The sequence below is a fragment of the Triticum aestivum genome, chromosome 1B (genome assembly GCF_018294505.1).
Source record: "Triticum aestivum cultivar Chinese Spring chromosome 1B, IWGSC CS RefSeq v2.1, whole genome shotgun sequence".
NCBI classification, from domain to species: Eukaryota; Viridiplantae; Streptophyta; class Magnoliopsida; order Poales; family Poaceae; genus Triticum; species Triticum aestivum.
The window spans coordinates 240894598-240922525 of record NC_057795.1 but is presented as its reverse complement, the minus strand read 5'-3'; the positions used below and the strand labels follow the sequence as shown (position 1 = coordinate 240922525).

The 27928-nt window shown below is 47.0% G+C and overlaps 1 protein-coding gene across 1 annotated transcript; it reads left to right on the top strand.

The window, feature by feature from the left end:
* The first annotated feature begins 6304 nt into the window (after positions 1-6304).
* On the top strand, positions 6305-27335 carry LOC123078085 (vegetative cell wall protein gp1). Its single transcript, XM_044500480.1, has 4 exons — positions 6305-6525; positions 25869-26670; positions 26809-26987; positions 27063-27335. The coding sequence occupies exons 1-4, from the start codon at positions 6305-6307 to the stop codon at positions 27088-27090; spliced, it is 1230 nt and encodes a 409-aa protein (XP_044356415.1). The 3' UTR covers positions 27091-27335.
* Positions 27336-27928: the final 593 nt, after the last annotated feature.

Genomic DNA, 27928 nt, shown 5'->3' with positions numbered 1-27928 from the left:
AGAAGCCGACGCGTCGCCTATGGATGAAGAAAGAGCTTAGCGACCACTAGATTCACTGGGAACGAAGTGCTCCAGAACGCCACCAACACCGCCTCCTGTAACTTCCGGCGTTCAGAACAAAGTCCACTCGAACTTGACCAATCTCAGTGAGCATTAAAAGGAGTAAGTGCCTCAATATTTCTTCATTATCTCCTCATTTTGTTGTTGTTGTTGGTTGAATTGACTTGATTTGTTTTGATCTTGTAGGGATGTACAACCATTGGTGGAAAGGTGCCACAATTTGCCGAGGACCACCGAAGAAGGCGAACCATCAATGAACGTTGACAAGGGCACAACTTCCCCTGGTGTAGCCGGTTCAAGTCCCCAGTGTGAGACTTGATATGTCTCTAGTGTATCTATAATTTATGAAGTATTCATGCCATGTTTATTATAATTTTGTATGGTTGGGGTGCCCTTTTATATGATTTCTATGGACTAACTTATTGATCCAACGCCTAGTTCTAGTTCCTCTTTTTTTGTTTTGCAGAAAATCCATATCAAACAATGTTCAAATGCGATAAAATTTTACAGATTTTTTTGGAATATATGTGATTTTTGGAAAAAAGAATCAACGCAACACGGTGCCCGAGGTCTCCACAAGGAAACAGGGCGCAGCCTACCCCCTGGCCGCACCCCCTTGCCTTGTGGGCACCTCGTAGATCAGTTGGAGCCCTTCTTTCGCCGCAAGAAATATAATTTCTAGATAAAAATCCCCTCAAAATTTCATCCCAATCAGTGTTAAGGATCTCCTGGGATATAAGAAATGGTGAAGGCCTTGTCGGTGTCAAAACCGGCGGATCTCGGGTAGGGGATCCCGAACTGTGCGTCTAAGGCTAATGGTAATAGGAGGCGGGGGACACAATGTTTACCCAGGTTCAGGCCCTCTCGATGGAGGTAATACCCTACTTCCTGCTTGATTGATCTTGATGATATGAGTATTACAAGAGTTGAACTATCACGAGATCATAGAGGCTAAACCCTAGAAGCTAGCCTATGATTATGATTGTTGTTTTCCTACGGACTAAACCCTCCGGTTTATATAAACACTGAAGGGGACTAGGGTCACACATGGTCGGTTACAGAGAAAGGAATCTTAATATCCTAACTACCAAGCTTGCCTCCCACGTGAAGGAGAGTCCCATCCGGACACGGGACAAAGTCTTCTATCTTGTATCTTCATAGTCCAACAGTCCGGCATTCGCATATAGTCCGGCTGTCCAAGGACCCCCTAATCCAGGACTCCCTCAGTAGCCCCCGAACCAGGCTTCAATGACGATGAGTCCGGCGCTCAAATTGTCTTCGACATTGCAAGGCGGGTTCCTTCTCAGAATTCTTCAAAGTACCTGTTATAAAAAGCAGTGTTTGGTTCCCCATTTAATGTTATGCTCATTGGCTTCTGCACCTTAACGGTCTCAGCCTCCATGTGTCGAGCGAATGCGAGAAGTTGGGGCACTTTTACATTTGCCACCCTAGCCATCTAAATAAATTGTCTATTAAAGAGAAGGGGATCTTCAGATCTGATCCACACCATCTTCCCCAAGTGAGGAATCATCAGAGCGTGCCCGAAAAAACCACTCCAACATGGCCGGCGCCCGCGGCTCTTCCTCCCGCTCTCGCAACACCAAGCCGGGCGATTGGGAGAAATGTACCATATCCCACGGCCGATTAGTGAAGTTGCGGACCCAAGGGTATCTATCTCTTGCATATTTAGTCCCTGTTCGAGCCGGACTGGCCTCCTTCGATGGCGGGGAGCAGGCGGAGAACTTTCCCAACCCATCCAGGGGGAGTGAGTATGCCTCATTTCCTACTTGTTGCGGGGTGTCGAATTTCCAATCCAACCATTTCTCCACAGGCTTCTAGAGTTCTATGGCCTCCAGCTACACAACTTCACACCTGCCTCCATCCTGCATATTGCAGGTTACGTCGCTCTTTGCGAGCTATTCTTGGGCTGTAAAGCCCATTTTGAGCTGTGGAAGAAGTTGTTCTGCCTCGTCCCCCATAATCAAGGGGGATCAATATTCCAAGTGGGCGGAGCTGAGATATGGTGCATCGCCGGGACCGGATACTTATCTTGCACACCGAAGAAGGCAACCAAAGAGTGGCCCTCCGAGTGGTTTTATATTGAGGACGTCTCCCTTCCCGACCCAATCTGAATGGGTCTTCCGGAGTTTACAAATGCTACGCTGAGAAAACGCCTTAACTGGCGTCCCCGGAGCCCCAGAGAGGAAGATAGCAGGGAGGTCCTTCAACTGATGAGGAAGATAAGAATACTTGCTCAATCCGGATTGTCAATAATCAATGTTATGGCGATATCCATAATGCGGGGAGTTCGGCCACTCCAATACCGAGGGCATCCCATGTGGCACTTCAACGAAGACGATGACGCCACCCGTTGTGGCCGAAAGGGTCCGGACTCCACCACCGATCTGGTGGAAATATTGTCCGATTTATACAAGGGGAAAGAGAGGAGTTCGTCCGCATTAAACAACGGGATGGCTTTTCCATGTACAACCCTCCTAGCTGGGTGAGCTTCCATTCATCACTTTGCTCTATTCATTCCCTGAGCCTTTGTTTTTATAAATATTTATTTCCGTCTACTTATAACAGGAATGGCGGAAAGTAATCATGGAGTTCCATAGTCCAGCACCAGAGCCAAAGGACCGCAACCGGGCCCTTGACCCCGGATTCGAAGAGAATCCGGATATATTCGTGGAGCTCGTGGAAGGGGTGTTTCACTAGGCGAGCTGTAACGGCACAGAGGTGGCCATCATTGCTGACTATCTCGGCCTCCTCCCTGTATCACATGTAAGTAAACAAGAGACTTATCTTCCGAAAAAGATTTATTCCCTCCGTCTTATCCACTGCACAATTCCTATGCTCTAAAGGGAAGACGATCGGCGCGCCAAGCCGAACCCGAGGCGACTCGCCAGCAAGGGGCGCCTATACCGGGTAGGCCTTTAAAAAGGAAGGCGAACAGAATAATGGCGGAGCCGTCCTCAAGGAGGTATGGTTTTAAATACACTCAGTGGTTCGTCATCTTAAAGTATGACACTATCTTTTGTGTATTAGCAGAAAGAACATCCGCCGAACTATGTCCGGGTATCCTGCCAACCGTGCCTCCACTAGCCGGATTCCAAGCCCGGTCTCGAGGACGCAGGCCAACACAGGAGTAACACCGGACTGCCCTTCTACAGAGGATTCAGACAAAATGTCCGTTACAAATTCTGAAGTGGAGAGCACCATGAATCATCTGCGCCGGCGGGCCACACTCCGCGACCCTAGTTTTTTAGATGAGGCTTTTAATGCCTTCAACTCAGGTGATGCGTACATCCGAGCCGCCTTGGATGGGCTTGCTAGAGCCATGGACCAGTATTTGAAAGATATACGGGTAAGTATAAAAATCTGATAATTATGTATATCAGTAGCCCCTGAGACTTAAAGCAGCTGGTACAACTGATTTAAGGATCATTGTACATATAGGTTCTCTCGAAGAAGAATGACCTATTGTCTCAAGAGCTGGAAGAGTGTTGAACCCAGCTAACGGCCGCTATGGCCAAGCTATCAAGATCCAAAGAGGCATCGACTGGTATGTATTCCCGAATTGAGGAGAAACAATATTGTGTTATAAACCAGTAATGCTAGCAATATCTGATGACCAAAATCCTTAGATAATCCGGAACCGAATCTGGGAACCCCACAAGAGAGTGAGCAAGAGGCACAAAGGCAAGCAGCCACCAGCGAGCGTGTACTTACACGGGTCATACGGAAGAATAACACGCTCCAAGATGCTCATACCCAGCTGGGTGAAGAATTGAAAGATGTTCGGGCCCAACTAGCTAACTCCGTGAAGGAAAATAAAAGGCTCCAGTGCGGCATTTTTAGTATGCTCTCAAACAAATGTTTACATAGTTCGGTAAAGATAGGAACTAATAGAGTTATGTCTGTAGGTATGCTGATGGGCCGTCCCGAAGAGGAGATGCCCGAATTCCCAGGTGATCTGCTACAAAGCTTTCGCAATTGCACAAGCAAGTTCGACAGGTCATGCGGAGTGTCGCCAAGGCCTTGTGGCCATCCGCCTCCCTACCAGGAAGTATGGGGGAGCTTGCTCAGCTTTTCAAGGGAGCGCGGCAGCATTTCCGACTATGGAGGATATCTGCCTATCAAGAAGGGGCAAGAGAGGCTTGGGCCATGGTGAAGACACGGTATACCAAGCTTGACTCGAATCATATGGCTCGGGTCGGACCTGCAGGGTCGGATGGGAAAGAAATTCCTGTTAGTCTGGTATATGACCAGGTAGGATTAGCTGCAAAATATTCCTAACAGGATTGTAGGCTAGACAACCTGTTGGATGGCATAGAAGAAGAAGCATTTGAGTCTAAATGACTATGTACTTCAGTTGACATATTTGTCCCTAGCTGGATTGTAAAACATTTGTCATGGTGGACCTTTTCGCTTCAGCCTCTGGACCCGACAGCCCGGAGTGTTGTCGAATACCCGCTTGGTAATATAAACCGTGGTACGCACGGAAACCAGGCGTAGGGGTCACAATTGCTTGAACAGACAAGTACCCAACCAGCTATGTTATATTACATGGTTAGTAAGAAACATCTTCCAGAGAGAATAGTTCCGCTAAGGGTTCCTTTCCCTGGGTACACTTGCATTAACGTGCATGTCCAAACTGCAATCAAAAAGCGCATGACATGTAATATCGAGGGGGGTTTGTATTGTGATAGGTGAGGGAGTCCTAGATTAGGGGGTATCCGGACAGCCGGACTGTGTGCAACGTCCGGACTATTGAAGCGTGAAGATACAAGACTCAAGACTTCGGCCCGTGTCCGGATGGGACTCTCCTTAGCGTGGAAGGAAAGCTTGGCGATCCGGATATTGTGTTTCCTTCCTTGTAACCGACTCCATGTAAACCCTAGCCCTCTCCAGTGTCTATATAAACCGGAGAGGTTGGTCCTTAGAAGGTCGATCACAATTACAATCATACCGTCATAGGCTAGCTCTTAGGGTTAGCCTCTACGATCTCGTGGTAGATCTACTCTTGTACTACCCATATCATCAATATTAATCAAGCAGGAAGTAGGGTTTTACCTCCGTCGAGAGGGCCCGAACCTGGGTAAAACATCTGTGTCCCTTGCTTCCTGTTACCATCAGCCTTGACGCACAGATCGGGACACCCTACCCGAGATCCGCCGGTTTTGACACCGACATTGGTGCTTTCATTGAGAGTTCCTCTGTGACGTCGCCGCAAGGCTCGATGGCTCCTTCAATCATCGTCAACAATGCGGTCCAGGGTGAGACTTTCCTCCCCGGACAGATTTTCGTGTTCGGCGGCTTCGCGCTGCGGGCCAATTTGCTTGGCCATCTGGAGCAGATCGACAGCTACGCCCCTGGCCACCAAATCAGACTCGAAAATCGGAACTACACGGCGGATATCCGCGGAGACTTGATCTTCGACGGATTCGGGACCATGACAGGACCACCGGACAGTCACGACGAGCATGGTCTGGACCTGCTATCGGACAACGCTCGGGATATCACCCCGGCAGTAGCCCCGGACTCAAATCCGGAGCAGACTGCCCTGCCCAGGGACGGAGGGATGGACCCCGCCCCGCAGGCCGTACCCTCATCGGGGGTAGAGCCGAACACCGGCCTCGCTTCTGAGGAGGCCTGTGACTCCGGACCCCCGGATTTGTATCCGGTTGTAGGTTCCAGACCACGCGTTCCCGAGCCCGCCAAGCCTAGTTGGGCTCCAGCAACGGAGTTCACCGCTGTGGACATCTTTCAGCACTTGCCCTTTGGCGACATGCTGAACTCATCAAAGTCTCTCTCTTTGTCAGGAGGCTATGGGCCGAACTATGTCCGGTTAGAGTGGGAAGCAGGCGACGAGGGAATTCGCTGCCCACCCACCACCCACTTCATCGCCATGATCGATGATTTAACTGAAGTGCTTGACTTCGACTCCGAAGACATCGACGGCATGGACGACGATGCAGGAGAATTATAGGAGCCAACTCTCACAGGACGGTGGACACCCACCTCCTCATACGGCATATCTACGGTGGGCACTTTGAAGAAAACTAATGGCGACGAGGCAACGGAGGATAGCCCCTCTGGAGGAAAAGCAAAGCATGGGCGCTTTTGGCGCCGCCCAAAGCCCCGCCATGCCAACACCGGCCCTAGAGACGAAAGCAATCCGGATGGCGCCAAAGAGGAATACAGCCCTGATCGGCCTGCCTTCAAGCAGGCTGGACCAGTCATGATGGGATACTTGGAGAGGGACAACCATACACCCCCCTCCGACGACGAGGTAAGCCTCAGTGGTGATGAATTTGGCATACCAGAAGATCCAGTGGAACAAGTTCGCTTCAAGCAATGGCTCATGGCCACGACAAGGAGCTTGCAAAGGAAGCAAGAGCAGCTTAAAGCTAACCAAGACTTGCTAACGGATAGGTGGGCCAAGGTACTGGCCACCGAAAAGTACGGACTCCAAAGCCCGAGCAAGGGCCATGAACCACACAATCGGCTACCTCAACCTAAGCAGGAGAACCCAAGGCACACACCCCGATGCTCACATATCATTACGGCCCAAGACAGCAAAAGGGATATTCGAAGAGGCACCCTCAGGCCTCGGGGCAATGGTCACAAACGGCAAGTAAAGGAAACTAGTGCCAAGTCCATCAACTCCAGGTCCGGTCAACGGACAAAGAGCAGCTCAAGGCTATTCGGCTCAAGCCACATACTTGATCAACCATGTGAAATCCATGGTACTCCTAGAAGGACGGCAAATCATACCAATAGAGAATGCCGGATCCTCAAAACAAAGCGGCTGGTCGTATGCCAGAAACAATGATGGGAGGCGTCTAGTCAAGAGACCCCCAGAGTACAAAAGTACGGCTGATCGCCCCCGATCACACCAAGCACAGCAATTTTTTTTCAATTGTCGTACCCCTAGACCTAGTAGTCCGGGGCTCCATAATACATAAAGCCCTCGCTGGTTGAAACCACAAATAACATCTTTTCAAAAGATGCCAGGTGTAAAGGCCAAGTTGATTGGCCCACCATTCTAATGGTTGTTCTTAGATCAACAAAAAATGCCATGCCAAAGATTAATTCTTCGGCACTTTCCCACCATGCGGTAGTTTACCGTATGCCAATGGGATAAACCACGTAGACTAGATTCCACATGGTAAATCACTCAAGCCAACTAATCCGGGCACCCATTGAGGAGTCTGCATTAACTCACGATATGACGGCTAGGCCCACCGGGGTCCAATCAGGGACCCTTGGACCAACCACAAGAGGACGCCCAGCCGCCTTGAAACATTTGCCTTTACAAACTAACGATTGACGCAGAACAGGATTGGCGGCACGAATTCAGCACCGGACACACAACTGCAGGAACGTGCGGGTAGAAGGCGGTTCGGATTCACTCTTGATCCACTCACAACCCCCTCCAGTCCGTCCACCACAGGTTCCACCAAATAACACCTCTTTTCATACATCATACTCATATGCATAGACATATCATCCTACTACAATGCGTAGACTTAAATAACACTTACCGGCCGTCGCTTATCGCCGACGCTTCTTTACTGAAATGACAATCACGCTTCGCATTCGCTCGGTTACACCAGGGGCTTCAGAGTATGGCAATAAAGTCCGACCACCTTTTCGGTCGCTCGGCACCCCGAACTTATAGCACTATATGCATCAGCTCCGAATCATGTCTTGGGTCATTGGTTGGGTTTGCCCGGCTCCCATGTTTTGGTACCTTACGTTCCGTTCTGTCTGCTAAGGTAGCGCTGGGAGAACTACTGCGATTGTGTCCCGGTTCAGCCGGACGAGCACCTCAGTAGAGAAAGCCGAAAACCGACCGTCATGATGAAGCGAGAGCTGGTCAGCTGTTCGAGAGGTTGTAAAATCCTTAAAGATTTATTCCGCACAACGCCATTATAAATGCAGAGTGCGACGGATCGGTCTTCTGATCAGGCGCCAATAGAGCCCCTAGTTCGGCCTTCCGAACACTAGGGGCTGCACCGACCATACTCGAATTCCTAAGGCTAAGTGAGAGTAATAAAGCCTTATAGTCCGATTGCCTAGTCCGCGAAGAGAAGCACCTCCTTAAAAGGACCCAACTGTGGAATAAAGAGCGTTCAGATATCCCAACACCCCCGTATTCTTTTACGAGGGGGCAGAAGCCGACGACTGGCCAACTCTCAGGATTTGCATACAATAAACAGCCGCACAGGAAGAACATATGTTCAAACAAAACAGGCAATATATAATAAAAATTCCATTATCCCATATTACAAAAAGCGGCACAAATGCCCTTAGGGAAATATAATGTCTTTGGCACACCTATCCGCCGCAAGGTGAGCCCCTTTCATCACACCTTCATAGTACAGCTCGGGCTTGCGGTGCTCCTTACCCTCTGGCGGCCCCTCAGTCATCAGCTTCTCTACGTCAAGCTTCCCCCAATGCACTTTCGCACGGGCAAACGCCATGCGCGCGCCTTCTATACAGACTGATCACTTGATAGCATCAAGCGGAGGACAGGCACCCACAATCCGCTTGACGAGTCCGAAGTAACTGCTTGGAATTGGCTCCGCAGGCCACAGCCGGACAACTAAGTCCTTCATGGCTAGTTCGGCCGCCTGGTGCAGTTCGACTAGTTGTTTCAACTGATCGATAAATGGCACCGGATAGTTTGGCGCCAAATATTGCGACCAGAAATCCCTCTCCGCAGACTTCTTCTCCTCGGTGCGGTAGAATTCGGTGGCATCAGATATGCTGCGAGGAAGATCCGCAAACGCCCCTGGAAAAATAAGAATTCAACTTGCTACTTAGGATTCATTCCATTATCACGTACAAAGGGCTAAGATTATAGAAGGCCTTACCAGCCGCAACTTTCCGGGCCTCCTGAATGTCCCGCGCAGCACCTCGGGATTCTTCCTGAGCACTTTCCGCAGCCTCGAGAGCTTGGGTGAGTTCAGACTCTTTCTCTATTAGACTCTGCTCCAAGCCCTCGCTTTTCTTCATAGCTTCCTGGAGCTCTCGCTCAGCTGCGATGACCCTGGCCTCGTGTTTCTCACGAAGCGCTTGTTCGGCCTCCTTTCTTATTGGCATCATCCACAGCCTCCTTTAGTGCCTCGTACTCGGCACTCGCCCCTAGAGCATACAATACAAATACTTCTCACTATGCGCAACTATTAATTCGTGCCAACTTCAAGACAAATGTTTTCAACATACCTTGCTTGTCTTCCAATTGCTTCCTCACACGGCCAAGTTCTTCCTCGGCCCGTGCCAGGCTCTGCTTCAGTTCGGACACCTCCGCATTATAAGCAGCCGTCCTCTCTGCAGACGCCCGTTTTCACATAAAGGGTATACGTCATTCACATAGGCTCATGCGAATGCAGAGGATTTGATCCCCTGCCCGGCTTGGTCTCCTCTGCTGGACAGTGCATCAGGGGCTACTACTCATATTATGACAAACCCTCAAAGGTTTCTTAGGGAACATACCTCAAAGGCCTTTATAAGGCCAAAGCAGGACTCGTTCAGCCCGCTCTCGGCGGACTGAATCTTCTCAACCACTACACCCATGAGAGTGTGGTGCTCATCGATGATGGATGCGTTCTTCAACGCCATCGATAGACCATCGGGTAGCTCTGCTCGAACAGAGGATGCCGGCGGGGTAGGCAGGCCTCCCACCATCGAAGGTGGCTGTTCGCTCGACTCTAGAACCTCAGAGGTCCCGGGGGCCTTATCCGCCCCCGTGTGTCCGGCAACGGGGATACGCCCTCCCTGGGACGGGTCCTGTCGGGATGACACCTCAGTGTCGTGCCTGAACTTAGGGGAAGGGGCCTGCGGAGGCGTCTCACTCACCAAGGCATCTGAGCCCAGCGAATCCTTCGATGAGGGCTGTCCGGCGTGACACCTCGCTGGGCTGTGCAAAATGCGGCAACAGTTAAAGCCAATAAATCCAACAACAATCTCGGACGCATACGCGTGTTCGGATTCCGTATACTTACAACTTCCCCAGGGGCTGGGCCCTGGGATCCCACTCTGGGCTGCTGTCGGGTCGTGGTGGATGTCTCTGGGAGGGAACCTTTCCCACTCTTGGGTGATCCGGCCTCCAGGGACGGGGAAGCTGCACGCTTCCTCCCACCTTCATAGTGAGGCTCGTCCTCCTCTGCTTCTTCCTCTTCGCCTTCTGAAGAAGGAGCATCGCTTGAGTCTCCGGATTTTGCATCCGAAGCCTCGCGGTGACGGAGGCCACTCCGGGTCTTCTTGACCTTCTTGGAGGCCTCCTTCTTTGGCGGCTCGTAAGGCGTAGGGACCAGCATCTTCGACAGAAGGGGTCCGGTCGGTTCCTCCGGCGGCAGGGCCGGACAATGTATCCGCTCCACTTTCTTTATCCATCCCTGAGGTCACAATGAAACACGATTAAGATGTCTCCCTTAGGACATGCTAGCTGAAGCATGAATGAACAGAGTGCGGCTGTAACTTACCGAGCTTGCAGGATGAGATAATTGATACCCGTGGTCCTCGGCGGGGCTCGGCCACGATTTGCCGGGCTTGAAGAGCACCTTCCAGATGTCCTTGTGGGAGGAATCATAAAGCCCCTGAAGGGTTTGGTGCTCGGTTGGGTCGAACTCCCATAGAGTGCAAGCTCGGCGCTGGCAGGGGAGAACTAGGTGAAATAGCATCACCTGGACTACGTCGACAAGTTTGATGTCCTTGTCGACCACGCTCGAAACGCGCGTCTGGAGCAATGACAGCTCGTCGGGCGAAGACCAGTTCGGGCCCTTCTTGGACCAGGACGTGAGCCGCAGTGGAGCTCCGGATCTAAACTCTGGGGCCGCCGCCCACTTTTTGTCGCGTGGTTCAGTGATATAGAACCACTGCTGCTGCCACTCCTTGACGGAGTCGTGGAAAGCACCCTTCGGCCAAGCGGCCTTGGGCATCTTGCTTACCATGGTGCCGCCGCACTCGGCGTGATCGCCACTCACCACCTTGGGTTTTACATTGAAAATCTTTAGCCACAGGCCGAAGTGAGGTGGGGTCTAGAGAAAAGCCTCGCACACGACGATGACGTCGAGATATTGAGGAAGGAGTTGGTGGAAGGATCGTGAAAATCGATCACGTAGTAATACATGACTCCGCGAACAAATGGGTGAAGGGGAAACCCGAGCCGACGGACAAAATGGGGAAGGAACATGACTCTCTCATGAGGTTCTGGAGTGGGGATGATCTATCCCGCCGGTGGGAGACGGTGGCCGATCTTCTGGGCCAGATACCCGGCTCCCCGGAGCTTCTTGATGTCCTTCTCCTGAACGGTCGAGGCCATCCATCTGCCTCCTGCTCCGGATCCGGACATCTTTGGAAGACCTCTCTTTGATGGAGAAAAAGAGTGCTTGGGTGCTAGGGCTCAGGCAGAGGGGAATGAGCTAACAGGAGGAGAAGGCGTGGGTAAAGAGAAAGGGGCCTTACCTCTTTATAGGGGTGATAAAAGTTTTTTGCGCCTCCCCACTTGCCTGGTGAAGCACGTCCACCTCCCACTCGCCGCGATTAGTGGTGCAGATGGGTTACCCATGCCCGTATTGAAAAGGATCCCGTGATAGGGGGACACGATCTCTGCTTTGGCGAGACGTGTCAAAGAAACCGCCTCGCAATATGCGCTGTAGCTGGTTATGGGAAAACGGTTTGAATAATCCAACCATAATAACATATCGCGTCATCAGAAAAATTTGTCAGCAGATCGCGTTTGTGAAATATCATTCTCGATACAGCGGTGTGTAAAGATCATTTTGTGGATCCGGACACGATTCAAGTGTTCAATAATTACTTTGGAGTATTCGGAGAAAGGAACCCGCCTTGCAATGCCGAAGACAATACTGTGCGACGGACTCATCGTCATTGAAGCCTGGTTTAGGGGCTACTGAGGGAGTCCTGGATTAGGGGGTATCTGGACAGCCGGACTGTGTGCAACATCCGGACTATTGAAGCGTGAAGATACAAGACTCAAGACTTCGGCCCGTGTCCGGATGGGACTCTCCTTGGCGTGGAAGGCAAGCTTGGCGATCCGGATATTGTGTTTCCTTCCTTGTAACCGACTCCATGTAAACCCTAGCCCTCTCCAGTGTCTATATAAACCGGAGAGGTTGGTCCTTAGAAGGCCGATCACAATTACAATCATACCATCATAGGCTAGCTCTTAGGGTTAGCCTCTACGATCTCGTGGTAGATATACTCTTGTACTACCCATATCATCAATATTAATCAAGCAGGCAGTAGGGTTTTACCTCCATCGAGAGGGCACGAACCTGGGTAAAACATCTGTGTCCCTTTCTTCCTGTTACCATCAGCCTTGACGCACAGATCGGGACCCCCTACCCGAGATCCGCCGGTTTTGACACCAATAATAGGTAAAAACATCTTTAGTCCACCGACCGAATATTCCCTTAAGAACGCTAGCTTTTGGCTTCACCCAGTCTGAGGTACACATCCGGAGTACCCGGCAGTAACAATCACAGAGGTGCTCCCTTTATGCCCAAGCCAAACTAACGGGAACGTAGGGCATAAGCACAGGAGCCAGGCAACCCAGCTTGGCCAAAACTTAAGTCATATCAATGCATATAATGGCGAAGAAAAGGTGCATATGGAGAAAGGACGCATATGTAGTGGGCTTGATGCCCTAAAGATAATTATATTAAGCTTCTGTATAAGAAGCCCCCAGGTATAATGAGCGCACATGCTTGAAAATTAGTGCGTTACAAGTGTGTAGTAGAGCCACAATAAAGCGTTAGAGCTTTTCAAAAAAGGAAAGGCGAGAAGAGGGCTAAAAAGAAAATCAAAAGCAACAGAGGGAAGGAGACGAACAGGGAGTTCGGCGCCAGGCGTAGAATCTTCGGAGTCTGGCTGCATTCCATGGGTTCGGCTCGAGGCGATTATCGGATGCATCCCGTAGTCGGTACGCTCCACTGGTGAGAACTTTGTCAATAATGAAGGGACCCTCCCACCTGGGCTTGAGCTTGTCCTTTTTCTTCTCCGGTGGACGTAGAACGAGGTCGCCAATATTATAAGTCTTGGCCCGTACTTCTCTGCTTTGATACATGCGAGCCTGTTGTTGATAGAATGCGGAACGGGCTTTTGCGATGTCGCACTCCTCTTCCAGGGCATCTAAATTGTCCTGCCAATCGAGCTCGGCCTCTCTCTCTTCGTACATGCGCACTCGAGGTGAGTCATGAATAATATCACAAGGTAGCACAGCCTTTGCGTTGTACACCATGAAGAAGGGTGTGTATCCGGGAGTGCGATTTGGTGTGGTCTGCAGCCCCGAGAGTACGGAGTCGAGCTCCTCAACCCAGTGCGTGTCCGATTCTTTTAAGGATCGCACTAGTCTAGGTTTAATGCCGCTCATAATAAGACCATTGGCTCGTTCGACTTGACCGTTTGCTTCAGGGTGATAGATGGAGGCGTAATCGAGCTTAATGCCCATCTTGCCGCACCAAGTTTTCACCTCATCGGCCGTGAAATTGGAGCTATTGTCGGTGATGATGCTATGGGGAACACCATAACGGTGTACTACACCCGATATGAAGTCTATCACGGGTCCGGATTCAGCCGTTTTGACTGGTTTGGCTTCTATCCATTTGGTGAACTTGTCCACCATGACCAACAAGTATTTTTTCTTGTGGCTTCCTCCTTTAAGGGGTCCAACCATATCAAGCCCCCAAACCGCGAAAGGCCAAGTTATGGGGATTATATGTACGGTGGTGGGTGGCATATGGCTTTGATTGGCGAAAAGCTGGCATCCGATGCAATGTTGGAGTGGTTTTGTGCGTCTGCTTGGGCCGTCGTCTAGTAAAAACATGTATGGAAGGCCTTTCTTACAAGGGCCCGAGCTGCGGCGTGGTGACCATTGAGGCTGACATGAATTTCAGCCAAGAGATGCCGCCCTTCCTCTCCAGAGATACATCTTTGAAGTACCCCGGTAGCGCTTTTCTTATAAAGCTCTCCCTCATGAACCTTGTATGCCTTAGAGCGCTGCACAATGCAGTGTGCCTCATTTTGGTCCTCAGGGAGTTCGTGCCTATTAAGGTAGGCCAAGAAGGGTTTGGTCCATGGGGCGATAACAGCCATGATGAGATGGGCCGAAGGTGTTATTTCGGTGGTGGAGCCCCCGATTATGTCCGTGTGTTCGGAATCTGGGGTTGTGGTCGGAACCGGACTAATGTTGTCGGTCTCCCCTTCCCACACCACGGATGGCTTGAAAAACCTTTCCAGAAATATGTTAGGTGGGACAGGGTCGCTCTTAGCGCTGATTCGGGCGAGGACATCCGCCACTTGATTGTTTTCTCTAACCACGTGATGAAATTCGAGCCCCTTGAACCGAGCCGATATCTTAAGGACGACATTATGATAGGCCGCCATTTTCGGATCTTTGGCATTGAAGTCTCCATTTATTTGAGATATTGCGAGGTTTGAATCCCCACGCACTTCTAGGCGCTGAATGCCCATGGAGACGGCCATCCGAAGACCATGTAACAAAGCCTCGTATTCGGCTGCATTGTTAGAGTCTGTGTATAATATTTGGAGTGCGTATTGGACTGTATCTCCTGTGGGGGATGTTAAGACAACACCTGCCCCGAGACATGCCAGCATTTTCGAGCCGTTGAAGTGCATGATCCAGTTGGAGTATGTGTCATACTCTTTAGGGAGTTCGGCCTCTGTCCATTCGGCGACGAAATCCGCCAGTACTTGAGATTTAATGGCTCACCGTGGTTTATATGTGATGTCGAATGGGAGGAGCTCGATGGCCCACTTGCAATCTGGCCTGTGGCATCGCGGTTGTTTATTATGTCGTTGAGTGGTACTTCAGAGGCCACCATGATTGAACGCTCCTGAAAGTAGTGTCGTAGTTTCCGACATGCCATGAAGACCGTGTATGCTATTTTTTGGTAATGTGGGTACCATGATTTGCATGGTGTGACGACAGTGGATACGTACTATACCGGCTTCTGAACCGGGAATTTGTGTCCGTCCTTCTCTCGTTCGACGAGGAGCACCGCACTCACAACTTGGTGTGTTGCGGCTATATATAACAACATGGGTTCGCCAACGTTCGGCGCGGCCAGGATTGGGTTGCTCATTAAAAGAGCCTTTATTTCCTCCAATCCGGCCGTCGCCGCGTCCGTTCACTCGAAGTGTTCGGTTCGTCGAAGAAGGCGATAAAGTGGCAGAGCCTTTTCTCCTAATCTGGAGATAAAGCGGCTTAGAGCTGCCATGCATCCACTTAGCTTCTGGATCTGCTTGAGATCTGTTGGGGTATCCAACTGTGACAAAGCTCGGATTTTAGCTGGGTTTGCTTCAATTCCTCTATTTCGTCCGCTAGCTTGAAGGAGGTGGACTTGGATCACTTATCGAGTATTACGTCGTCCCTATCCACTGTGGAGCACAATGCAGTTAATTCTTCGGCCACGAGGGCTTCAGACAATGCTTCGAGGGCCAAGGCCGCTGTTTTATTTTCGGCACGGAGTGCCGTGTCCGGATCACTCGCAAGGGTGATAATTCCATTGGGCCCCGGCATCTTGAGCTTCATGTACCCGTAATGGGGTATGTCTTGGAAGCTCACAAATGCATCCCGCCCTAACAAGGCGTGATATCCACTGGTGAAGGGGGCCACCTGGAAGGTTATCTCTTCAGACCGATAATTCTCCGGCGTGCCGAATACCACATCGACTGTGATCTTGCCAGTGCATCTTCTCTCCCGGCTAGGAATAATTCCTCGGAAGGTTGTGCTGCTTTGCTCGATGCGGCTCCTGTCTAGTTCCATTTTTTGAGAGTTTCCTCATGAATATGGTTTAATCCGCTACCGCCGTCCATGAGCACTTTGGTAAGCTAGAAGCCGTCCACGACTGGAGTGAGGACCAAAGCGGCTGGTGCTCGGACTATTCTGAATTGTGGTTCGTCACTGGCGCTGAAAGTTATGGCCGTGTCGTTCCAGGGGTTTATTGCTGCGACTTGGCAGACGTCCGCGAGGCTGCGGAGTGCTCTCTTGTGCCTATTGCCTAAGGCGAAAGTCTCGAAGACTGTCAATACTGTAGTGTTGTGCTCTGTGGGATGTTTCTCTGCGGTGTTTTTTATGAGGAGATCCTCGCCGTTCTTGGCCACCTGCCGAAGTATCCAACATGCTCTAAGGTTGTGTGTTGGTACGGTATCTGGTGTGGTGTGTATTTTGCATGGCCTATCGAGCCATCCCTCCAAAACGGTTGCGCACCCTAAAGTGGGCTTTGATTTCTTCGCGATTGGATCGGGTGACCTACAAGGGTACACCCTTTTTGTTTGAACGAGGGGTTTGGCGAGAGCCAGTGGATCCCAAAAGGTTGCCTGAGTTTTCCAGGCGCTTTCCATCGCGTAGTACTTCTGTACTATGATCACCAGGTCATCGAAGCGTGATATGTGACGCGATTTATGGCGTTGAGGAGTCCCTTGTTCGTGCAATTTTTGCATAATAATGAGATTGCGTCTTCATCGCAACAGTCCTTGACCTTGTCCTTGATGATGAGGAATCTGGCCCAAAAGTGATGTACAGTCCCTTGGGACTGTTGTCTGATGCGGGAAAGATCGCTTGAGTCTTAGCAGGTGGGTGTATTTAAGTCCGAACCCAGATCTGATTCGTGACCCGGAGCTTGAGGAGTTTCCGAACTTAATAGTTTAGACCTCGAGATGTAAACCAATTTTTCTGGCCCACAGTCCGGTTCTAAGTTCGGAGTTCGGGGCGCGTCTTCCCGCAGGCATGTATCCGGCTTGGTGAGCTCAGAAATCGGGACATATTTCGTACTCCTCCACCACCACTATCTGATGGGTGATCGGCGAAGATTCTATCTCTCTTTGATCGGGTTTAAGCCGAATCCGATCATATTCCGAAGTGACCCCTAGAGCGGCGATGCAATCCAGGAGCCCGTTTAAAGACGATAACTCCATTGGATCCATCTGCTCGGCGTATTCCGAGCTGATGCGGAGGCGATTTTTGATGACTTGAGAAGTCATGGTCGGCCCGACGGACGAACGGACGGTCAAGACGAAGCCGCCCAGCCGGAGAGTTTGGCCTGAGTCCAGAGCTCCCCTGGAGGTGATGTTATCCTTGATAACAAGGCGAGCCATCAACCCTATCTTCAACGTCACAGTGGAACTCTCAATGAAAGCACCAATGTCGGTGTCAAAACCGGCGGATCTCGGGTAGGGGGTCCCGAACTGTGCGGCTAAGGCTAATGGTAACAGGAGGCGGGGGACACAATGTTTACCCAGGTTCGGTCCCTCTCGATGGAGGTAATACCCTACTTCCTGCTTGATTGATCTTGATGATATGAGTATTACAAGAGTTGATCTACGACGAGATCGTAGAGGCTAAACCCTAGAAGCTAGCCTATGATTATGATTGTTGTTGTCCTATGGACTAAACCCTCCGGTTTATATAGACATCGGAGGGGGCTAGAGTTACACAGGGTCGGTTACAGAGAAAGGAATCTTAATATCCTGACTACCAAGCTTGCCTCCCATGCAAACGAGAGTCCCATCCGAACACAGGACGAAGTCTTCTATCTTATATCTTCATAGTCCAAGAGTCCGACATTCGCATATAGTCCGGCTGTCTGAGGACCCCCTAATCTAGGACTCCCTCAGGCCTCCAAAAATAGTCGCGAGAAGAGAAGACAACAGAGATATCCAATCTAGCGGAGAGCACCTTCTCCTCCTAGAGGGCCAAGGAAGAAGAAGGAGGAGGGCCCCCCTTCCCCTCTCCTCCGGTAGCGCCAGGATGCCGTCGGGGACATCTCCTCCTTCACCATCACCATGAACATCTACTTCATTGTCATGGTGATGTGTGAGTAGTTCATCCTCGAGGGTAAGGGTATGTACTAGTATCTATGTGTTCGATCTCTCTCTCTCTCATGTTCTTGATTTGGCAGGATCTTGATGTATCATGAGCTTTGTTAATATAGTGGAATCATATGGTGTTCTTCCCTCTCTACCTTTGTTGTGATGGATTGAGTCTTGCTCTTTAAGGTTCGATATTGTTGTACTGAATATTGGATTTGAGATCACTTGATGTATGTCTTCCATGTGGATATCCGTGGTGACACTAGGGTATTCTATTGAGTCACTTGATGTATGTTTTGATAATCAACTTGCAGATTCCCGTGTTGACATTGGAGTAATCTAGGCACATAGGCTGATACACATTTTCATCCTACATTATCTGATAGAAACTTTGGAGTGATTCTTTGTCTCACGTTGAGGGATAGTTTTATAATTCAACTATGTTAGTATTGAGAGATTGCACTAGTGAAAGTAGGCCTTGTTTGTAAGCATTGATATAATGTTTTGCTCGTCATTTGCTACTTGCTACCTTGTCGTTTTTATTATTTTAGATTACAAAAACCAATATCTACTATCCATACTACACTTGTATCACCATCTCTTCGCTGAACTAGTGTGCCTATACAATTTACCATTGTATTGGGTGTGTTGGGGACACGAGATATTTCTTATATTTGACTGCAGCGTTGTTTGAGAGAGACGACCTTCATCCTACACCTCCCACAAATTGATCAACCTTAGGGCTTCCACTTGAGGGAAATTTGTTGTTGTCCTACAAAACTCTACGCTTGGAGGCCCAACCGAGTCTTCAATAATAAATTTTGCATAGTAGACATAAAGATCATTTATGGCGCCGTTGCCGGGGAGCTAAGTGCTTGAAGGTATATATTTAGATCTTGCAATTAAATCTTTTAGTTTCTTGTTTATTCACTAGTTTGGTTTATAAAAGAAAACTACAAAAAAGTGGAATTGAGGTTGCCTCAAATTCTTCGTCTTTATAATGTGTTTCTTGAAAATGATGGATCAAAATATTGTGCCACGGTGTTAGAAGAAGAATTCAGTAAAAAAATTGGCATAAAGTCCTTGAATGATAAGCATGATTGCAATATTGCTAGTATGAATTCTCTGAATATCCAAGATGTTAATGATATGCAAATCCATAAGCTTGGGGATGTTATGTTTGATGAACATGATCATTTTAGTCCCCCTACTTTTGATGAACAAATTTATTATGATGATTGCATGCCTCCTATTTATGATAATTACAATGATGAAAGTTTGTTTGGAAGAGTGTCAACTCTAGGTAATGATCCTGCTATTTTCGTGGGTGTTGAATCTTATTGAAATAATTATAAAAGTTGATTTGGAGAGGTCATGACTTTATTTGATGATGATTTCACTATCTTGGGAGAGGTTTCAATTGATTTTGATAACAAAGTTGCTATCTATGATGATTATTGTGATGACATGTATGCCATAAAGAATAATCATAACCATGAAAATTGTCATCATTATTTTAATGTTCAATTTGATTATGTAAATCAAGTGTCTCATGATAGTTATTTTGTTGAGTTTGCTCCCACTATTATGAAGGAGGATAAATTTGCTTATGTGGAGAGTAATAAAATTTCTACGCTTGTGGATCATGAAAAGAATGTTTTATGTGATAGTTATATTGTTGAATTCCTTCTTGATGCTACTTAAAATTATTATGAGAGAGGAACATACGCTTTTACATATCTTAATAATATCAAGTTTCCTCTCTATGTTTTGAAAATTTTGAAGCCGTGCTTGTTTTGCCTTCCTATGCTAGTTGATTCTTGCTCCCATAAGTCCTTTGATCACAAAATCCCTATGCATAGGAAGTGGGTTAGGCTTAAATGTGCTAGTCATATGCTTCATGATACTCTCGTTATGTTTCAATTCTTTACTTTTATGTGAGCATCATTGAAATCATCATGCCTAGCTAAAAGGGCTTCAAAGAAAGGCACTTGTTGGGAGACAACCCAACATTTACTCCTACTATTTTTGTGTGTTAACACGATTAATATAATGTATTATTCATGTTCTATTGCTTTTGTTTCAATAAAGTGCTAAGGAAAGCCTTTGGGATAGTGTGGATGATAGTTGACTTGATCCTACGCAAAAGCAGAAACTTTTGCATCCAGTGCCAAAATTCTTATATTTTACTGGAACATGGTTTTCATATAAATGTTTTACACATGATTTATATATAAAATTCCTACACTTCCCTAATTTTTCAGAATTTTTAGAGTTGCAGAAGTATGGTTCTTGACTTTCTTTTTCAGATCATTACAAACTGTTTTGTTTTTGATAAATTCTATATTCAATGCATAGCTTACTTGTTTATAGTTTCTATGGCTTATATTAGTCAAAATAAGATGTGGAAATGATAGAGTATAGTAGGCACTATGTGTGGACAATTATGAATCTTTTTCTTTTGAGTATCTAAGTGAATGATTTATCCACTATCATATTAACCCATCTCACGAAGTTCCGTTAAGTTTTATGTGATTGAAGTTTTCATGTTTTGGGTGAGATATCGATATGAGGAGAATAAGGAGATGCGAGACCCTAAGCCTGGGGATGCCCAAGGCACCCCCAAGGTAATATTCAAGGAAGATTCAAGTTCCCAAGCTTGGGTATGTCCCAGACGGCATCCCCTCTTTCGTCTTCAACATTATCGATAACCTCACTCAGAACTATATTTTTATTCGTCACATGATATATGTTTTGCTTGGAGCATCATTTTCTTTTACTTGGATTTTCTTGATGTTATTCAGAATCATGTTTTGTATCTTTTGTTTCAATAAAAGTATCAAGTATAGTCTTCACCATGCTTAGTTTGCATGTTCATGAGTTGTTGTTTCAAAACAGAAAGTTTTTCGTTATTGTTTGAATTCTTGAGAAAAGTAGAATGTGCTAAAATCTTGAAATTTCGACATAGTAAGCTATGATAAATTTTCTAAAGTGTGGTAAATATTTAGAATTTTTTAGTTAAATAAATATGGATTTTGCTTCATCCTTTACAGACTGTTCCATTTAGATAGATTGTTGTATGATTGCATTGTTTGCATACGTTTGCTTGTTTAATGATTCTATTTAAGGGTAGGAGTATTAAATATGCAGAGGCATTAGTATGAAATGTTTAATAATAATTTTAGTGATTTGATATAGTAGAGAATGATAAGGTTTTGCATTGATTTATCTCACCAGTTCTTGTTGAGCCTTGTGTGGATGAAGTTCTAAAGATTTAGGGAAATAGTGATATGAGAGGAATTACGAAGACACAAGAGTTCAAGCTTAGGGATTACCAAGGCATCGCAAGTTAATATTCCAAGAAGTCTCAAGCATCTAAGCTTAGGAATGCCCCGGTAGGCATCCCACCTTTCTTCGTCAACAACTATCGTTTAGTCTCACTTGAGCCTAGGTTTTTACTTGTTCACATGATGTGTGATATCCTTGGTGTGTCCTTTATTTTCATTTTGTTTGATGTTTGAATAAAATATTTAGATTTGAAAGTTTTGAATGAGAGAGTCTTCACATAGCAACGTAATTGTTTAACAACTCATTGATCTTCACTTATATCTTTTGGAGTAGTTTGTCATTCACTCTTATGCTCACTTTTATCCTATCAGTAAATTGTTGAATGAAATGATCATAAATCTGAAATTATCCATGTTCCATAGGCTTAGTAGTAATTTCACGTTGTTTTAGAAAGTAAAATCTATTGAAGTTTGACAATCACAATATTGTTCATATAAGCAATTCATGAATGATTAGTATATGGAAGAAAAAATTCACATACAATTATATTATCTTGGACATCTTTTATGATTGTGAATACCCATGAATTATATCCACTTTGATCAAATTAGTGGAAGTTGGACAAGGAAGACAATGTAATGAGTTATGATTGGGTATATTTGCATAGAAGTTATATTCTTATGGATCCTCCAACATGAAGTGCTTGTTTAGAATCTTTTGCTAGCCAAACTTTCTGTGCTAAACGAGATTACTACTTGTGCATCCAAAATCCTTCAGCCAAGTTTCTTCCATGAGTGTTAACCATATCTACCTATATGCATTATTACCCTGTTGTTCCAAGTAAATTTACATGTACCATCTCTAAAACCTTCAAATAAACATCTGTTTTGTGTGCCCGTACCCCTCATGGAGCAAGGGGCGGTTAATATCTTCCATGCTAAGTGGGCTATTCTCATGATGAGAGGTTCCTCACTTGTTCTTGCATGAGAGAGGCTAGTAATTGGGATGCCCAGTCCATCAATCAAAAGAAAATATATATAATAAATCAAAAGCTCCCCCTGGAAAGTGGAAAGTTTGAAGGGAACCCATGAATTCGGCTAGCCATGGCTTGTACTTGAATGGTTGAGGGGGAGTTAAAATTTTCATTTCTGCATGGGAACCGCCAATAATGTGTTTAGCATGGAAGATATTGAATACCTTAGTTGTGATGTTGACAATAAAGGCACCACTCAAAATTTATTCATCTCTATTTTAAGCAATGAGCTATGGCACCTCTGCAAATCCATGCTTCCCTCCGTGAAGGGCTTATATTTTATTTTATTTTGTCAATTTTATTTTTGTTTAGTCAATTTATTATTCCAACTATTCTCTAGTTGGCAAGCATCATGTGGTGGGGAAAGATCCAGGCACATATATCCACTCAAATATATTAGATCATGAATTATTATTGTATTGTTGACAGTTATCTCTATGACAAATTAGGTGGGAGGCGAAACATTAAGCCATTATTTTTCTCTATGTTTGATGGATGTTATTTGTTCTAAATATATACTTTGATTATTAGCAATCATAGAAGACTAAACAATAATTGAGTATGTGGAGCTCTTACTTAGACTTTGTAAGAAACAATATGAATTGTAATTGTTTGGTGACAAAGACCGCCAAGTCCAGCTTGCCACCGACAGGGAAAGCTGCATTCTGGAAAAGGCTGCAGCTGATACGGCAAGAGGAAGCCACCAAGAGGGATGGGGCAGTTGATGCTGATCTGACTTGGTGCAAGATTGTTCTTAACGCTCATGAAGAAGATCTTGTTGTAGAGAAGAAGCACTCACCGCCAAGCTCCGTGCCAAGGATGATGAAATCCAGACTCTGCTCACCCAACGGTCCTAGGAGCTTGTGTTGGAAATATACCCTAGTGGCAATAAAATTTGTATTATTATATTTCCATATTCATAATTAATAGTTTATACTCTATGCTATAACTGATATGATCCGGAAATATGAGGTTTAGTGAAAAACTCATATGCACGTGTGGAATGCTAAATGGTAAATAAAAGGTTCCTAGTCTCACCTCTAAGACTAGCTCAAGTCTTGTTGGTGATCACATTTTACGGATCTTAGGATATCGTCCAGTGTAACAATAGTCCTAAAACAACATTGAGATTATGACGTTGGAAGAATGATCATATTAAATCGACCCAATCTTGTTTGTTATGAATTGAGTAAATATCGTCTGCATTCAATTATAATAACATGGAGTGTTAATGTGTGATATTGCTCCTTAGACCATGAGAGTGTTGTGGTCACTTCTTACCATATGGTGGGCTTTGGGGTTGCTCAAACGCCACCTGTAACATGGTGATCATAACGACAACTTACGGGTTCATTGGAAAGTTTGACAAGTGGCCAGATAGCTCAAGAGTGAGATTTTCTCCTCTGATGATGGAGAGATATTCTTAGGTCCCTCCCGGTGTGATCGCATCCATTATTGTCTGGCCAGACAAAGGTGACTACGTCAGAGGGATGCCGGAACATGCCAACAAGAAAGAAGAACAAAACCGATAACGGGAGTAATGGTATAGTGAGCATGGTGGTGACTCAAGAGGATACCGATGCACACCGAGTTTTTTAAAGTATCACGAAGCAAAAGGAATGATAACCCACAAGTGTAGGGGATAATTGTACCTTCTTTCTATAAGTAAGAGTGTCCAACCCAACGAGGAGCTAAAGGTAGAAAAATATTCTCTCAAGTCCTATCTGCCACTGATACGACTCTACGCACGCTTAGTGTTCGCTTTACCTAGAACAAGTATGAAACTAGAAGTACTTTGTAGGTGTTGTTGGATAGGTTTGCAAGATAATAAAGAACACGTAAATAAAAAGTAGGGGCTGTTTAGATAAAGAATCAATAAAGTAAATATAGTGAGTGTGGAAAAGTGGTGGTAGGAGTTGTGAAATTGTCCCTAAGCAATTGACTACATTACTAGACCGGTAATCACTATTGCAATTTTATTTGAGGGAGAGGCATAAGCTAACATATTTTCTCTTCTTGGATCATATGCACTTATGATTGGAACTCTAGCAAGCATCCGCAACTACTAAAGATCATTAAGGTAAAACCCAACCATAGCATTAAAGTATCAAGTCCCCTTTATCCCATACGCAAACAACCTACTTACTCGGGTCTGTGCTTCTGTCACTCACGCCACCCACCATAAGCAAATCATGAACATATTGCAAACCCTATAGTGGGAATCCCTCACGCTTGCGCGATACGAAGGGCACCATAGGACAACACCAATAATAAAACATGCAACTCAAACCAATCATAGCAATTCATCAATCACCGATAGGACAAAGAAAATCTGCTCAGACATCATAGGATGGCAACACATCATTGGATAATAATATGAAGCATAAAGCACCATGTTCAAGTAGAGGGTATAGCGGGTTGCGGGAGAGTGGACCGCTGTAGATAGAAGGGGGAAGGTGATGGAGATGTTGGTGAAGATGATGGAGGTGTTGGTGAAGATCGCGGTGATGATGATGGCCCCCGGCAGCGCTCCGGCGCCACCGGAAGCAAGGGGGAGAGAGCCCCCCTTCTTCTTCTTCTTCTTCCTTGACCTTCTTCCTAGATGGCAGAAGGGTTTCCCCTCTAGTCCTTGGCTCCCATGGCGTGGGAGGGGCGAGAGCCCCTCCGAGATTGGATCTATTTCTCTGTCTCTCTCTGTTTCTGCGTTCTCGGATTCTGCCCTTTCACCGTTTCTTTTATATCCGAAGATCCATAACTCCGATTAGGTTGAATCTTTTGCCCAGATTTTTCTCATAAAATTAGCTTTCTTGCGGCAAAAGAAGAGTGTCAACCGCCTTACGGGGTGCCCACGAGGGTCCAGGGCGCGCCTGCCTCCCTGGGTGCGCCCCCTGCCTCGTGGCCCCCTCGGGCACCGTCTCGCGTTGATTTTACTTCCCAAAAATCATAAATATTCCAAATTAATTCTCCGTTCGTTTTTATCTCGTTTGGACTCCGTTTGATATTGGGTTTCTGTGAAACATAAAACATGCAACAAACATGAACTGGCACTGGGCACTGGATCAATATGTTAGTCCCAAAATAGTATAAAAAGTTGCCAAAAGTATATGAAAGTTGAATAATATTGGCATGGAACAATCAAAAATTATAGATACGACGGAGACGTATCAAGGAACATCACATGATAACCAAAGGTTCATTCGAATATCATTCGCGTAATCATAGGGACCGATATGGATGTCCACGGTTCCGCTATCGGTCATTGAACGAGAGAGTTTTGCTCATGTCTATGATTTAGCAAACCTATGGGGTCCCAAGCGTAAAGTAATCACGGTCTACCGAGTGTTAGTAGGACAGCGGTGATGAGAATATATTTCTGAAATTATTTCATTAATATCCGGAATAGTTTTGAGAGGTTTCAAAAGCGGTCCTGCATCACCAGAAGGATTTCCGTGAATACCGGGTATTACCAATATATATATATATATATATATATATATATATATATATATATATATATATATATAGGGTGGGTCTATTCTAATAACACCCTTAAAAGTCTTATTCTAATAACAAAAACGCTTATTCTGATAACACCCCACCAAACCCACCTTCTTCCCAGGTCAAGTCGCCTCCCACCTCTCCTTGATGCCCACGCCCCAGCGCAACCACCCCCAATCCCCACCCCCACGACTACAGCGCTCTACCGCGGCGCATGCGCTGGATCCCGAGCGGCCGCCCCCCTCCTGGCGCCCAACCCCCTCCTCCACCTTCTTCCAGCTCCGCCGGAGTCCCGCCCCACCCCCGCCTCCTTCTTCCTGCTGCGACCCCGCGCCGCCACTTCACATGCTGCGTCGTGCGAGGCAAGCAAGGCGTCCCCCGTGCCCACCTCCCTCTCGCCGGAGAACACCTTCCCGCCGCCCACCTTCCTCTTCCTCCCCCACCAACCACCCATGCCTCTCGGCCACCCTCCACCTCCTGTCCTTCCCCTACCCAGCGATGAATCTATCGGGCCGTGGCAGATCCGGCGGGATGCTCCTCCACCTCCTTCCTCCCACCCCCGTCCGACCACCTACCACGGCTGCGACCGCCTGAGCCGGCAGGATCCTCCTCCCGTGCCTGACCGGCGACGCGCGCGAGGTGAGTCGCCCCTCACCCCTCACCCCGGTGCCCCACCCCCTCCCGGCTCTGGCGTGCCCCGGTGGTCTGCCTCGTGCTCCTTTCCGGATCCGTCTTCCGTCTCGCCCGTGGGCACCGGGGCCGCCGCGTCGACCATGGGGAGAAAAAACGACTGCGCCCCAATCCCTTTCTCATCGAGCTGCATCTCCCCCTGGAGGCCATGGCTGTCGCGACACCATGTCCTCGTCCAGATCGGGGCCATGGCTGCCTCCCCCAAGCTCCTCCTTCCCTCGCCGGCGATGAGAGTACGGGGAGTCACGCTACAATTTTTCTCTTTTCGGAACCATCGATGACCGCGGTGCAACCCACATGTGTTTTGTTTGAATTTTTTTGCATCGGCTGCAGTTTTACTCAAGAAGAGAAGTTCACATTGTTCTTGAAAGGTTCTGTGCAGCTCATCGCCAGCGGCAGCGTGCGGTTTTGATTCGAGGAGCGTGCAGCTCAGTTCCGCATCAGGGATCCACGCCCATGTGCCTCCAGCCGTGCATCTCGTCGGCAGGATTTTTTGCTTGAGAGGAGAACTACGGGCAGTGATTCTTGCAACTCTGTTCGCATTTTTTTGGTCGGTTGGTGCATCCTTAGATGTGATGCTCACATACTCTGCTAGATGTGCAGCTCACTATACATAATTTTGCAGCTCGGGAATGAACAAGATGCGCAGCTGACTGTACATAATTGTGCAGCTCGCTGGACCCTATTGGGAGTTCTAAAAAAAGTGCAGCCCCTTAGTGGTTCACCTTGTAGAAAAAGAGAAAAAAAAATCCCCACGGGAGGTTCACTTCTTTATTGAATGCAATTTGTTTTGTTTTTGAGATGATTGGAAAAAGTAGATCACTCCAATTTGTGTAGCAGCTCGTTACCCCTATGTATCAAGTGCAATTTGTTTCGTGTGTTCAGTCGATTACATCAACACATGCAGTGCGTTTGGTCCTTGGATGAGGTTCACTTATGAGAGTGATGTTGTTCACTTGCACAAAGCATGGAAGTGTGAAAAAAATTAGCGAAACAAAAAATAGTAATGTGGTTCACTTCCATGTATGTCGAGGTTCATTTGCATTCGTCTCTGCGGTCCACTCTCGTTTATAATAAAATGTTTAAAAAAAGAAAACAAAAACTCGTTCGAGAAAATTTACGTCCAACAAAAAGAAATCATGAAGTTTGCTTGACTTTCTGATGCAGTGTGGTTTTCCGTCCGAAGCAGTGCGTTCTTTTGTTGTTCATAAAAAATTATGACAAAAACTCACAAAAGCTCATCTGAGAAAATTTACGCCCAACAAGAAAATCATGAAGTTCGCTTGACTCTCTAATGTAGTGCGGTTTTTCGTCTAAAAGCAGTGCGATTTTCTTCCTCGTCTTCAAAAATTTACATCCCACAAAAAGGAAACCATGCAGTTCTCTTGCCGGTCTAATGCAGTGCGGCTTTTCATCCGATGCAGTGCGGTTTTCAGTCGGATGAAGTACGCACGTCGATTTGGGTGTTGCGAAAAACAGTGTCCGCATTTT

Excerpts from the sequence above, each read along its gene's own strand:
- LOC123078085 (XM_044500480.1), top strand. The coding sequence starts at position 6,305 with ATGATGGGATACTTGGAGAGGGACAACCATACACCCCCCTCCGACGAC. Across the intron at positions 26,671-26,808 it reads TTCCCTCGCCGGCGATGAGA|GTTCTGTGCAGCTCATCGCC; the intron begins GTACGGGGAGTC and ends TGTTCTTGAAAG. Across the intron at positions 26,988-27,062 it reads ACTCTGTTCGCATTTTTTTG|CTCGGGAATGAACAAGATGC; the intron begins GTCGGTTGGTGC and ends ATAATTTTGCAG.